The sequence below is a fragment of the Myotis yumanensis genome, unplaced genomic scaffold (genome assembly GCF_028538775.1).
Source record: "Myotis yumanensis isolate MYYU_CA2020_CCGP unplaced genomic scaffold, mMyoYum1.0.hap1 SCAF_14, whole genome shotgun sequence".
NCBI classification, from domain to species: domain Eukaryota; kingdom Metazoa; phylum Chordata; class Mammalia; order Chiroptera; family Vespertilionidae; genus Myotis; species Myotis yumanensis.
The window spans coordinates 23,909,446-23,924,153 of NW_027223765.1; the positions used below are offsets into that span (position 1 = coordinate 23,909,446).

The following is a 14,708-nucleotide window of genomic DNA, read 5'->3' on the forward strand; positions in this document are numbered from 1 at the left end:
CCTTGAGCCCACTTGACCCAGATACGGCTACCAAGCAGCCTACCCCTCCCCAGCAAAGTTAAAGGGAAGAGTGAGGAACAGGCAAAAATACTAGAGAAAGGATTTCCAGGCAAGCAAAGACACCTGGTCACAGACTGCTGGCTTCCCTGGCTGCCTGGTCGGGGGCTCCCCCAAGGAGGAATGTCCCCTAGCCTGGGGCTCTGGGCCTGCCATGGGGAAGGGAAAGAGGAAACAAGGAGCAATCAGTCTCCCAAGTACCTTCCTTAGGAGTTATCTCGCCCTCCTGGGTCACCCTGCCGTGGCTTCTGTCCAGGAAGACTGAGAGATCCTCTCCTCACTCTGGTTACAAAGCCCCACATGCGGAGACCCGGCCTGTATCTCCTGCATCATCTCATGCCACCAACTCTGTCCACTCGCAGCCACAGTGTGTCTCGGTCCTCAAGCACCTTGTTCCAGCCTTGGGGACTTTACGTTGGTGGCTCCAGCATTTGGAATGTTCTTCCTTCTGATTTTTACCATGGCCAGCTCCTTTGTTACCTCCTTAGCAATGCCTTTCTCAACCACCAAGCCTTCCCCATCATTCTCCATCCAGTGGCCTATTTTAATTCTCTGCCAATTTTTCTCATGTTGTTATAGCTTCCTTATTAATTTTTTTGTTCCTAATCTCTTTGGTCTCCTCTCCATGAAATATAAGCTGTGTGGCTAGGGTTGGCAAACTGTTGTCCATGGGTCAAATCCAGCTTGTTTTGGCAATTTAAGTTTTATGGTCTCTGGCTGCTTTTGTGCTACAAGGATGGAGTTGAGTAGTTGTGACAGAGTTGCTGTGTTAAAGGCACAGCCTAAGATATTTACTATCTGGCTCTTTATAGAGAAAGTTAACTGACCCCTGGTCTTGAGGACATTGTATTGTTCATAATATGTGCCCATCTATACCACCTCATGGGGTATAGTAGGTTCTCCATAAATAATTGCTAAATGCAATAAGGAATATAGGAGTTGGCCAGAGGGGCCGGGAAGTCTGCAGAAAGGCAAGATGAGCACCCTGAGGAGCACCTCTCAGATGGGTTTCTATCTTCCCACAGTCTATGCTGGCAGCTGTCAGGGCACAGGGAGACCCACAGACCATGGGGAAAGAAGGGGAATTCTCTGCTGACCAGCAGCTCCCCAGTCACTTGCTCATCTCTAACTTCTCACAATCCTATCTGAGTCACATGGGGGCTGTGCTGTCCAACTCCAGGGAACCATCCAACCACCTCCGTTCTCTTAGAACAGAGTGGATGCTGTCCCCACCAAAATGAGATCTGTGGACCAGCAACGTTGGCATCATCTGGGAGCTTGTTCCAGATGCAGAATTTCATCCTCCCCTCTCCACTACACCCCCCTCCACCATTCAATCAGAATCTGTATTTTAATGAGACACTCAGTGAATCATGGGAATGTCGGAGCTAAAGCACAACCCTAGTAAAATAGTTCTAGCCCATTTTAAGAAATGGAAAAAACCGAGGCTTGGAAAAATTGAAAGACTTGAACAAAAACTCTCTGTCCTCCCCTCCCCAAAACAGAAGGAGAATAAGCCAAAGGTGGTGGTTTCCAAATTTGTCTGCACATTAGAATCCCCTGGGAACTTCAAAAATTCCTGATACCTTTGCCACTCTCCTTGAGATTGTAATTGATCTGGGGCATGGCCTAGTCTTTGGGATTTTTAAAAGATCCCAGAGAATTCTAATGTGCAGATAGGTTTGGGAACCATTGGCTGAGGGGGCTGTTTGTCATTTAGAGACAAGTCTGATAAAATCATATTTCAAACAGGCTTTGTGTTAGTCATGTTCACCTGCAGATCTTGGGGATAAAGTAGTAGCCTTGGGGGGGGTGGGGGGGGTGGTGGTTGATGGATTTCCTCTCTGCTGTATGGAGGAATTTGGAAACAGTTAACCAGCTGATCATTCCATGGACACATGAGCAGAAAGCAGCTGTATTCTGCCGTGGGTGTGCCAAGCCTTAGTGCAAAGGTGCTAGAGTCCCTGAGCTGGAGTCAGCCCCACCCCATGGCTGGGCAATTGCACAAAAATGCAGTATTTACTTGCCCACATTCTTAATGTCTTTTGCTGCACCTGGTACCCATAGATCCACCATGGGAATTTTTAAATCTCTGCTTCTGTGTACAAAGTGTAACTTCCCTCTTGTCAGGACCCAGGGAAGCTTGGTAAGAGCAACTGAAAAGATAGGAGAGGAGTGAAGCCTCTTGTTTTCAGCAAACAGCATTTCTTCACGTATCTTCAATTGCTCTTGCCAAACACTCCAGATATTTCAGGCAACTCAAGAATTCCAGGGAGAAAATTAAACTCACACAGAGTAGACATGAGCATTGCAGCCTTCAAACCATTGGAAACACAGCTCAGAGAAGCTAGAAGAGGGGGATCACAGAGGAGGAGACTGGGCTGGCATGCATAAGAGGGTCCTTCATGGGGATTCTGGGGCCCTGAGTCTGCACAGAGAGTGAGGCTGCTGTAGGAGTGTTCCAAGGGTGTTCCCTCGGTCCTGCCTCCCTCACCCCTGTCCTTGATAATTCCAGTCTGTGTTTTTGTATACTTGGTCCGACGTATACTTTTTTTGCTTCTTGGTTGTGTAGGGTCCACCGGGGCATCCAGGCAAGACAGGACCAAAGGGAGAAAAGGTATGAGTCACTACTCTCTTCCAGCCTGTTTTCTGGGGATGCCACTGAACATTTTCTGGCTGTGATTTCAAGGCATGTGGTAATTCTGCCTTAGTGCACGAGGATGGGCTCCATGAGGACGGGGCTGCTGCTGCAGGTGTGGGATCCCACCAGTGTAGTTTGGCTTGGCCCACTGCCATAACAGGGGTGCTGTGGGTGGCCAAGCCACCAGCCACATGGGCATGCCCAGCCATCAGCCCTACTAAGCCCTCTGCTTCCAGAACTTCTCTTCCAAAGCAGCCTCCGCTTACCTGCCTTTTCCACCCACAGGGGGAGCTTGGCCGACCAGGAAGGAAGGTATGGTCTATGTTGTCAGCATTACATGACAACTGTGCTCCGCGTGCGTGCGTGAGTGTGTGTGCACTCCTTCGGGTGGGGAACCAGCGGTGCACTACTGCGGCCTCCAACCCACTGGACAGTGTTGGCACCACCATCCTGATGATGACAACAGCACCTATGCTGTTTCTGCCCACTCCTTCGCTTGGGAGCTGGAGCCAGCTACTGCCAGGCATTTGGACTTCTTCCAGAGGCTGCCAAGCCCAGCCAGATTTCCCACAGCTTCAGAGCATCTCATCCTGCCTTCCATCAGAGAAACCCTCCAAGGCCCCAACCACTGGCACAAAATGACTCTCACTGTCTATTAGATTAAACCAGAATAAAGTGCCAAACAGACAGAAACAAAAGGCTTTTGCAGTAATAAATTGGAGTTACTTAAGGTCACAGGGACTCTGAGTGAACCAAACACATGTTATCAAGACTCCCATTACAGCCAGGAAGAAGAAAACCAGCAGCCATTCCCTGTGGTCAATGGATGCTGGTGCTGAAATTGTAGGTCTTGATGATAGAAGTAGGTGCAAAACTTTGGCCAAGAAAGATGCCTGTGGTTCTAAATATAAATTACTATTTTTTGGTTGAATGTTTTATTCAAATACTTTCACTATCGATTAGAGTCTCAAACAGACCTTTGGGAGGTAAATTTACAACCCTTTAGGGCACGGATGACAACTCCAGCCAAGGCACAGTGGTTGTCTGAACTGCTGGGCTAGAAAGGAATCTGGCATGGTCTCCATATTCAGAACTAATGAAGGCCATGGTTCATTAGTGATGTGTGCCATGGATGTGGGAGGCAAGAGTAGAAATTTGTACACATGCAGCACTTTGGGGTTGTTTTTTTTTTTTTGGTTTGTTTGTTTTTGTTTTTATTGATTTCAGAGAGAGGAAAGGAGAGGGAGAGAGAGATAGAAACATCAATGATGAGAAAGAATCAATTAGCTGCTTACTGCACACCCCTACTAGAGATGGAGCCCAAAACTCGGACATATGAGAATGGAACTGGGACCTCCTGGTTCATGGGTCGATGCTTAACCATTAAGCCACACCAGCTGGGCCACATGCAGCATTTGTGATCCCTGGTTAAGGGGCTCAGCCTTCCACATCTCTAGCTAGGCTAAATAAATTAGCCAGTGGGTTCAAAGGTCAAGATAGACCCCCAAGTCCCTGCTCCCACTCTTTCTTTCAGGGCTTACTCTTCCATAGCCTCTGGCTTAGGTTGAGTTCCTTAGAAGCAGTGACAGAGATGGCACGTGCCATGTGCAAGTGAGTCGGTTATTAAGGGAGCTCTTTCAAGAGGAGTCTGAGAAGAGGGGCATCCAGATGGGATGGGGAGGAAGCCCAATGTGGGAGTGGTATCAGGTGATGTCCAGCTTCAGCCTGATCCCTGGGGAGCTGTGGAGTAAGAATTGCACCACAGAGTGTCTTGCCTTGAGGTAAGGGAGCCAGGCTATTGGCTACAGGGAGGGGAAATACATAAATCACTGGACAGATCCAGTTGCCCACAGAAACTCCACAGTTGCAGGTTGTAGGAATGAGTTGTTACAGCAAGGAAGGCAGCCCCTGGGGGATGAGCACACTGAGCAGGTGAAAAAGATCTGGAGGGAGAACCAACAGCAGTTGCTACTGCTTCCCAAACATAATCCTATGCCATTTACATCCCACCCTTGGGGAGAACCTATTGGAATGCAGTGGACGGGTGGGTGGAGGTGATAAAGATTGAAAAACCAAGAAGTTTAGAATCCCTTCTCTACCACCTTTTATTTCTTTAGTGAATAAGATCTTGTGTGTTGACACAATGTCACACCATGGGCTTTCACTTGTACCTAAGTGATCCAACTTTTTCGCTATCAATTTTTGGAGATGAGAGTCCTGAGGCTGTGCTTTAGAGACCCCATACTCCTCCAGGCTCCAGAGACAAGTCTTGTTGCCTGGAAGGAAGGAAACAAATCCAATTTTCCTGACTTTTGTTCTTTGACTTTGAAGGGTAGACCTGGCCCCCCGGGTGTTCCTGGTATGCCTGGGCCCATCGGCTGGCCTGGCCCTGAAGGACCCAGGGTAAGTGTGGTGCAATCTCAGGGCTCATGTGGTATCAGAACGTGAGGGAGAAGATGGCAGCTCCCTGGCCCCTGGCACACAGTGAGTGACACTCACGTCCTCAAGAGGGAGCGGAAGAGAGCACAAATACTGTCCATAGGCCCCCAAATATTTCCTCCTTCACTTGGACTGCAAGACCTCAGCCAGTCCAAAGCTCTGCTCCTGTAGGGGGGAAAAATGAGGGGCTGCTGACCTCTTTCACCGGGCCCTGATTCTCCTTTGTCCTGAAGGGTTAGCATGTGATTCTTTGGTTTCCCTGAGATGATCTAAGAGGGGCTTGTGTCTGGAAAGCTGTTGGCCTGTCATGCTGATCTGGCTCGGGGTGGAGGGTTGAGGGGGTTGGGTTGGCTGACTGGAACGACTAAAACCCTACATTCAGAGAGGGATCACCAAATGCTGATGAATTCCCTTCCTCAGACAGGCTATGGAAAGCTAACATGCCCACTCCCAGGCCTTTGCTTACATTCCACTCACTTTGGTCATAGATCATGGGGTGTAGAGGCCATGACTTGGGCAGGTGAATGTCACTATATAGTTTGATTCACTTACTGGCAGAATTTTTAAGGGAATAGAAAACTGTTCCCAATCCTTGTAAGTGAAGTCCCAAGGATATGTCTTGAAAATCAACTGTATAAAGCTGAGCCACCCAATATGGCAGCCATTGGACATATATGGCTATTGAGCCCTTGAAATGTGGCTAGTTGCAACTGAGGATCTGACTTTTTTTTAACTTTAATTAAGTTTAAATTTTAAAACTTTTACTCAGTTCAGTTATTTAAAAACATTTAAGTATGTGAATCATATGTTGAGTATGTGAATCTGCTTTTTCAACTATAAATTTTATGAACTCTGAATAGAGATCATGTATTTTGGATGAAAATTTAGTGCCTGAATTGAGATGTGGTTTAAGTGTACAATGCACAACAGATTTCAAATATTTATCTTACAAAACAGAATGTAAAATATCTCGTTAATAGTTTTTATGTTGACTACATGTTGAAATGATAATTAGATTAAATTAATTAAAGTAAATATATTGTTAAAGTTAATTTCACCTATTTAGTTATAGTTTTAATGTGACTTCTAAAATATTTTTAAATGAAGTATGTGGCTCACCTTATATTTCTACTGGTTAGCACTGGTATAGTTTTTTAGCACAGAGGGTGCTGAAAGTTCCAACTGCAAATGATTCTGAGGGGCAACAGAGCTCACCCATGAGTCTTAGCTCCCTACCTTCATCATACACACCCAGAGGATGATGTTCACTCTACTTGGTTGCAACCCTAGGGTGAGAGTATATGGAGATGTCTGAAAGATCCACCCTATGCAAAGAGCAAAGCAGGTGAAGTTTTTTGGTGCTGACACCTTGTCCTCTGGGGCCCCATGCCCCATGCTCTCCCCCTCCCCCACCCTCCTACAGCCTTCTCTAAGAAAAGATCAAGCATTATTCCATTGAAGCATCTTAGTGAGAATTTGAATTCAGTTTTGGAGATCTGCTCTGCCTTGGGAATTTCATTTTATATTTAATCTCAAATACCAGAATGAAGTGTAGAGAATTGGGCCCCTGGGAGTAAGCAAGGGAGTATTTGGGGTCCTCAGATTCACAAGCAATGTCCCAGTTCCTTTCTGATCTTGCCCATAACTTCCTAGTTCAGTTTTTCTAGGAAATGTCACTAGAGGTCTTTTTTTCCCCTCCTGATTCCCACAGGGCGAAAAAGGTGACCTGGGTCTGATGGGCTTACCAGGGTCAAGAGGACCAATGGGCTCCAAGGTCAGTGTGTTGGTCCAGATGGATGTTCTCAGATATTCTCACTAAGGCTCTGGAGCAGCTGTTATCTACAAAGATAGGATCTGGGTGTGTCTGCCATCCTGGGCCAGCTGATGTCACAGATGTTGGACAGCCCAATACCAGTGTGCTTGTCTTTACCGGCCTTTGGGGGACACCAGGGCTGGGATGCAGGGACATAGAAATGCTATTCTTCTGGGCAGCAAGGGTCAAGCCTTGGGACAACAAAACAGATGGAAATCTTTGTTCAGGCCTTTGGGGTGGTGGGAAGAAAAGCAGCATTCTTTTTAGGCCTGATGTAAACACAATCCCAAGGGACTTTTTGGTATTGAATGCTGCAGCCCCCACTAAAACTTTCAGTGCAATGAGGCACATCTCACCACCACGTTCAGGGATTCCGTCCACTCTCACACCAAACCCAGTGGTCCGACAAGGCTGATTGTAAATATGCCTTCTGCTTTCTTTTAGGGCTACCCCGGATCCAGAGGGGAAAAGGTTAGTGCTTCTCTCTCCCAGCTTCCCAGAGCCTGGTCTGGGCTAGTGGCTCTGGGGCCAGTGAAGATGGGCCCACGTCTCTCTTCAGTCGGTGACTGCAGTGACCTTGCCTCAATATTCCTCATCTTTTATCAGTGGGCTGAGAGAAGTGAGGGGCCCCTGAGGTAGGGCAGGCAGCTTAGGGAGGAGCTCCCAGTGGAGGTTGAGGCGCTCATATGGAACAGATGAGCACTGAAGCTATGCCAGATGGAGAATGAACGCAGCTTGCGTGATGTGCTGGAGCAAGATGGCAGATGTGTGTCTTTAGACCAAGCTACCACCACACAACCTTCTCGTCTGTCAAAACAAAAAAAAACACAGAAAACCCAGCTAGAACCTGGGGACAGATTTCCTATAGAAAGGGAGAGGTTCTGGGACCCAGAATTTTCTGTGCCTTGAACTTATTAATGCAGGAGGTATTTGGGGTCCAAATAGAAGGTAAATCACAAAGCATTTCTTCCCTAAGAAGGTCTTGTAATCTCTGAGCCTGTTTCTTTGCCTGTGAAATGAGGGTATTGGCATAGGATAGGGAGTTATTAGTTTAAAATGCTCCATTTTTTCTCCCATGGTATTAACTCATGTACTCTCTCTTGTGGTTTTCTCTTAGGGATCCAGAGGTGAAAGGGGTGACTTGGGTCCCAAAGGAGAAAAGGTAATGGCTGTTGCATAGAAATGATCAAATACAATGGAAGTGGTGAACCCTGCCTACTCGCATCTTATGGGCGGACTGACTAACTGGCTGGCTGACTGACTGACAAACTGTCTGTCTGTCTGTCTGTCTGACTGGCTAACTGCTTGACTGTTTGTCTATCTGTCTGACTAGCTGACCGACTGACTATCTGTCTGACTGACTGGCTGGCTGGCTAACTGTGACTGACTGGCTGTGACTGAATGACTGGCTGGCTGACTGACAGGCTGGCTATCTGTCTAACTGGCTGACTGGCTGACTGGCTGACTATCTATCTGTCTGACTGACTGGCTATCTGTCTGACTGACTTGCTGGCTGGCTGGCTATCTATGAATGACTGACTGGCTGGCTGTGTATCTGTCTGATTAACTGACTGACTGGCTGGCTGACTGACAGGCTGGCTATCTGTCTAACTGGCTGACTGGCTGAATATCTATCTGTCTGACTGACTGGCTATCTGTCTGACTGACTGGCTATCTGTCTGACTGACTGGCTGACTATCTATCTGTCTGACTGACTGGCTGACTATCTATCTGTCTGACTGACTGGCTATCTGTCTGATTTGCTGGCTGGCTGGCTGTCTATGAATGACTGACTGGCTGGCTGGCTGGCTGTGTATCTGTCTGATTAACTGACTGACTGGCTGGCTGACTGACAGGCTGGCTATCTGTCTAACTGGCTGACTGACTGGCTACCTGTCTGACTGACTGGCTGTCTGTCTGTCTGTCTATTTGTCTGACTAGATGACTGGCTGACTGGCTGTCTGTGTATCTGTCTGATTAGCTGACTGGCTGGCTGGCTGGCTGACAAGGCTCTATCTTGAAAATGGCTGACTAAGCTCTTCCACAGCCCTCTCAAGAGTTATTCAGAGGCAATCACTATTATTTGTTGTTCTCTTCACAGGGTTTCCCGGGATTTCCTGGAATGTTGGGGCAGAAAGTAAGTACCTACAAGTAGTAAAATATAGAAGTAAGAAAATAGACCATCCAAGTACAACAAAAAGAGGCCTGCCTCTCTGTTCATGAGGCAGGGAAAGCAGGTCTCGCTATGGAAGATTCTGGTTTGAAAGGGGAGCAAGTTGCTGAACATATAGGTGAGAAGTGTGAGACCTCCTCCAGGTCATGGGAGGGCAAGGACACCCCCCTGATGGACAGAGGCCCTACTTTGTACTTGCTGCCCCTTAAAGGGCTGTGGTGATGTTCAAAGGCAGAGAGCTTTGTGACAAGGGGCTCAGGTCTGAACTGTAGTGGTCAAAGGTCCCAGGGGAAGGTGCAGGCTTCTCTGCCTAATGCAACTGCCGAGTACACCCATTCGGCACTTCTTCAGGGAGGCTCATGTCCTGCTACAGGTAGGCAGAGTTATTTCAGTTGGTGATAGCAAGCAATTTTTATTTGCTAGTTAAACTTTTTATTTAAATAGTTAAATACTTAGTGGGATTTCATGAATATCTTGTCTGGGACAAGGCTTAATAAAAAGGAGTTAATTCAGTTGACTTAAAGAGAAAATATTGAGTAAATAAGAATAAAGTGATGTGAAGATATGACAAAAACTATGAAGGTGACAATTGACAGAATTAAAAAAAGGTTTTCCTTAGGGTTAAGATCTAGGGAAGAAGAATGGGGAGGGTGGTGAGGGGAGGTGTCAGAGAATGAAGAGAGAGCGCACAGATGGCCACCAAGTACACCCCTAATCTAACCCCATTAGCAGTTGGTCCTCATGCCATGAGGCACTGATGTGGGAAATTGTTATTTTAACCTTGGCCTCAGAGTACAATGTTCTTCAAACATGCCAATGAGATGCTTTCTTAAAATTCTAAACTTTTTCTCAAGTCCACCTTAAAGTTTTATTTTCCAAACTTGAATAAACAATTTCTTATCTGATTTTCTCCAGTCAGTAGAGCATATTTAAATAATTTCAGTCATCTAACATTAATTTATTATCATTTATCACTGCCTTAAACTGTCAAAAATGTCTTCTGCTACCCTAGATGGGGTATTGGGTTAAAAATAGAGTAAGTAAATGTGCAAATTAAAGGAAACATTAGAAGAGAAAAAATGATTTAAAAAAATTTTTTTATTGATTTCAGAGAGGAAGGGAGAGGGAGAAAGAGATAGAAATATCAATGATGAGAGAAAATCGTTGATGGGCTGCTTCCTGCAAGCCCCACACCAGGGATCTGCAACCTGGGCATGTGCCCTTGACCAGAATCGAACCCGGGACCCTTCACTCCACAGGCCGGTGCTCTATCCACTGGGCCAAACCAGCTAGGGCAAAAAAAAAAAAAGATTTTAGTTGAAAATATTTAGGCTAGGCTTTCATTCAGTGCAACAGTGAGCATCAAAGAATAATCCATTACTGTAAAATTAAAGATGACAGTTTCTCTGGTCTCTGCTCCACTTACTAGACTCGCCATCAGGAGTTCTCTTCCCCTTTCAGGGCAGGCTGCTTTAAGACAGAGCAGATATGATAACCATAATTAGGTCAGAGGAGAGAAATTAGATTAAGTGAATACTGGCTGCTTCCAGTTGATGAAGAGAAGGGCCACACTTTTCCTTCTGATGGTCTTTTTGAAAAGTTATGCTGCCCTGGCTGGTTTGGCTCAGTGGACTGAAGGGTTCTGGGTTTGATTCCAGTCAAGGGTACATGCCTGGGTTGTGGACTTAATCCCCAGTGGGGAACATGCAGAAGGTGGCTGTTTGATGATTCTCTCTCATCATTGATGTTTCTCTCTCTCTCTCCCTCTCCCTTCCTTTCTGAAATCAATAATTAAAAATTTTTAAAAAAGTTATGCTGTTCATACTGCTGTTTTCTCCTAGCCTCGGTCCCTGCAAACAGCCCTGGAAAATTGTGCAAACATCTCCACGGCCACGTAGAATCCATCTCTCCTCTCACACTCTCACTGCTCAGCCTCCCAGAGCACATGGCGGGTTGGAAAGAAATCATAGGTGTAAGGACAATTCTTGGCGAGGCAGGATGTTGGTAGCTTGGGTCAAGACAAATCCTTTACATTGGCTGAGCCGGCAGATGATTTCAGAGGTTTCTGCTTGATCCTTGCTTTATATTGGTGTTCCCTGGAATTTTCCAGGTGTTCTACCTCCCCTGACTTCCATGAGAACAGTCATCTGGATGTTCACTGTCTCCTCTGAGTGTCTGGGCAGCTCTTCATGGATACTGGCTGCTGACTAGCAGAAGCTCTTGTGGTTTCAATTGCTAAATGTAGCCTGTTGGTGGTGCATTCTGGGCAGTTAGAGGGATTGCTGGAACAATTATGGGAACAATGCCCTGTGGTTCATGATCTAAAGCAGCTGTTCTCAACCTGTGAGTTGCGACCCCTTTGGGGGTCGAACGACCCTTTCACAGGGGTCGCCTAAGACCATCGGAAAACACATATATAATTACATATTGTTTTTGTGATTAATCACTATGCTTTAATTATGTTCAATTTGTAACAATGAAATTGGGGGTCACCACAACATGAGGAACTGTATTAAAGGGTTGCAGCATTAGGAAGGTTGAGAACCACTGATAAAGAAACAGCAAGAGGGCCTGGGATCCTAGAAGACCAAGTGGAAGAAGGAAAGAGAGAAACTAAAATGGAGAAGGAAAGGTTAGCCTTAAACTATAGAATTCGGGCAATTGATGCCTTTTGTTCTGATGCTTCAAAATAGGGCTTTTCAATTAGCAATATTGTTTATATTGCAATATTATATTGCTTTCCATGCCTTTACAATAATTGTATTGAGTATTTGAACATATGTCTCCCCACAAACAGTTTCGTCTAAATCAAATGGAAGTGAACTGGAACTCAAACCAATTTTTACTGAAAAGTGAGGAATGTACAACCCTAGTAAAGGTCATTACATGAGCAGAAACTTCCCAGAGATGATAGCTGTCAAAACTGTATTTAATCATTAAAAAATCCATAGAGCCCTGGCTGGTTTGGCTCAGTGGCTAGAGCGTCGGCCTGTGGACTGAAGAGTCCCAGGTTCGATTCCGGTCAAGGGCATGTACCTCGGTTGCGGGCACATCCCCAGTAGGGGGTGTGCAGAAGGCAGCTGATCGATGTTTCTCTCTCATCGATGTTTCTAACTCTCTATCCCTCTCCCTTCCTCTCTGTAAAAAAATCAATAAAATATATTTTTTAAAAATAAATAAAAATAAAAAATCCATAGATTTGAATTTGTGCTAAAAACAAAACAAAACATAAAATTCAACTAAAAGAGCAAGTGTTTTCCCCCAGTAGTTTATGGTGTCACAGGCACACTTGTGACTGAAATACAACTCTATTGTTGGCCATTCTGGATGGTGATTTGGAACACTAAAATGTGTGCTACCTGGAAGCTGTCTCTCTCAAATAATAAATCACCTGCCCAGGATAACCTCCTTTCCTTCCTGGCCCATGAAAAGCCTACCTACCTTTCACATGAGCTCATCACTCTTCCAGTCTCCCAGAGCAGCCCACTTGGAAAAGATCTGGGATGATCTAGTAGATGGCCTTTGTGGCCAGGGGTTGAGTCGACCTGCAGGGAAGGGCCTGCTCCACATGTCCTAATTCCTCTCTTGCTTCTCTTTTTTCTTTCCAGGGTGAAATGGGTCCAAAGGGTGAGCCAGGGATAGCAGGACACCGGGGACCCACAGGAAGACCAGGAAAACGAGGCAAGCAGGTAAGGATCTAGGGCTTATCAGACCCCTGCAGTTATACCTCCTTACTGGGGCTGGTGGGAGGGGGTGGGCGTTGTGGAGAGGCGTGCCAGTGTGGTCAATCAGAGATATCCCATAGACCCAGCCTTCAGTTTCCTCTGGGCTCGTGGGCAGAAGCTGCACCACTTTCAGGAGTTCCTGGCGTCTCTAGGGTAGCCATAGTTTGAGTGGATAGGATAGGATGCTGTGTTCCCACTGTTTCCAAGGCTAGAGCAAGAGTGGATCTTTGGTTCATAAGAACAGGTCTACCTTAATCAAAGCAACTGGTGTAGAAACCAGATCTGGTCCTTTACCCAGAAAACCTGCTTCTTACCTCAATGCCCCAGACACAAATGGAGTCTTGGAGAACAGCCCAGATATTTCCCTGCTCTTGAAGGTCTTCTGGGTCTCAACAGTAGGATAGTCCCCCCTTACCCCCACTCAGGATTCCAGTTTGTAAGTGACCTTCTTTATTGGCACTGTTAAGGGTCTAGGGAAATTTTTCATTCTGCATTTTTACTCATTGCTACAGATATTCATTAAGCATTTTAACATCTTTTTTAAATGCCTGCACCAGATTTTAGTAAATGAGTAAGATTGCTTGGACAAGAGAGGCCTAACCAAATTATATATGATGTTGAGAAGTGAACATCTTTGGGCCATAGTTGTAGTTCCAAGTTTGCCTGTCATTGTCCCCCGTGCCTAGGCCTTACTTCCCAAAGACTCTGATATAAGTGATCTGGCGTGAGGCTTCAGCACGGGTTGGTGTTTGATTAAAGCTCCCCAATGATTCTAATATGTAGCCAGGGCTCAGAACATGGTAGCATATGAAGCCAATTCTGATCTTTTCCAAGTGAACTTAGCAACGATATAGCCTTCAACCCAAATAATTCAGATGTCACGGTAACTTTGGAAGTCACAATATTCCAGTTCAGTTTTCAAAGTTTTACAATGGGTAGCATGGCTGTGCCTTCACAATGCTGTCACAGATTCCAATTTCCTGAAAACTAGGCTCAGAAAAAGAACAAAAGGAGACATCGTCCTTCCTTCCTTTCTTGTTTTAAAGATAATTTTCTCCCTTACTGCTGATTTCCATTCATAATTTTCTACACTGGGGTTCAAGCAGACTTTTGCCTTCTGTCACCTAGTTCTTTACCTGGGCAATGTTTATCTTTTCCTGGTAAGGGCTGAAGCCAAGAAGTTGAAAATGATTAGTTGTTGTAATCTTACAACTACCCCAGAGCCATGTCTAGAACCTCAGAGAAGTTAGGGGAATAAGCTCTTCCTTTCCATGAGGAGTGTGCTCCAGACCCTCCGTGCCTGTCTAGTCAGCAGACACTTGAGTTGTTAGCTTTGGGGGCCTGTCATGGTACTTCCTGTTTATCGGAATTAATTTGCTAGCAGAGGGTCTTATCTACCAAGCATCCATTGGGCCAGTCGTGCTGAGTTTCTGGAGGTTATTCTACGTCAATCCAAACCGTAGAATCAGAAATCCAGAATAGACTTTAGGAAATTAGAATTTCAGAACCAGGGGATTGTAGTGATCACCCAATTCAATCCCCTTAGCATAGTCACAGGAAACTGAGGGCCGGAGAAGTCGAATGACCTGCCCAGACAACTAAGCTAAGCCAGCTTCCATGCCAGAGTTAGAGTGTGGAGAGTTGAGACCAGCTTTCCCTACATCACATCTTCTCTCATCACCTCCATGCTTCAGGACTTGCCTTCAGGCAGGCCCAGAAAAGCAGCCCTGATCCCATTATGCAAATCTGCAATTAAGGAGACAGGCTTCCTCCCTGGAGAAGCATCACCAAACTTTGTGACAATGAAGGAATGAATGCTTTTCCTGGAAAGCGTGGCTCATTAGTCCTGCTTATAGAGAC

General features: G+C 45.9%; 1 protein-coding gene across 2 annotated transcripts in view; it reads left to right on the forward strand.

Moving 5' to 3' along the window:
• The window catches only part of COLQ (collagen like tail subunit of asymmetric acetylcholinesterase), a 55,583-nt gene that overhangs the window by 26,197 nt on the left and 14,678 nt on the right, over positions 1-14,708 (forward strand). For both annotated transcript variants that reach the window (XM_070433368.1, XM_070433367.1), the window contains exons 4-11: positions 2,630-2,674; positions 2,984-3,010; positions 5,030-5,101; positions 6,849-6,911; positions 7,395-7,421; positions 8,068-8,112; positions 9,052-9,087; positions 12,732-12,812. In XM_070433368.1, coding sequence (XP_070289469.1) covers positions 2,630-2,674; positions 2,984-3,010; positions 5,030-5,101; positions 6,849-6,911; positions 7,395-7,421; positions 8,068-8,112; positions 9,052-9,087; positions 12,732-12,812 — 396 coding nt within the window. The remainder of the gene's footprint in view (positions 1-2,629; positions 2,675-2,983; positions 3,011-5,029; positions 5,102-6,848; positions 6,912-7,394; positions 7,422-8,067; positions 8,113-9,051; positions 9,088-12,731; positions 12,813-14,708) is intronic.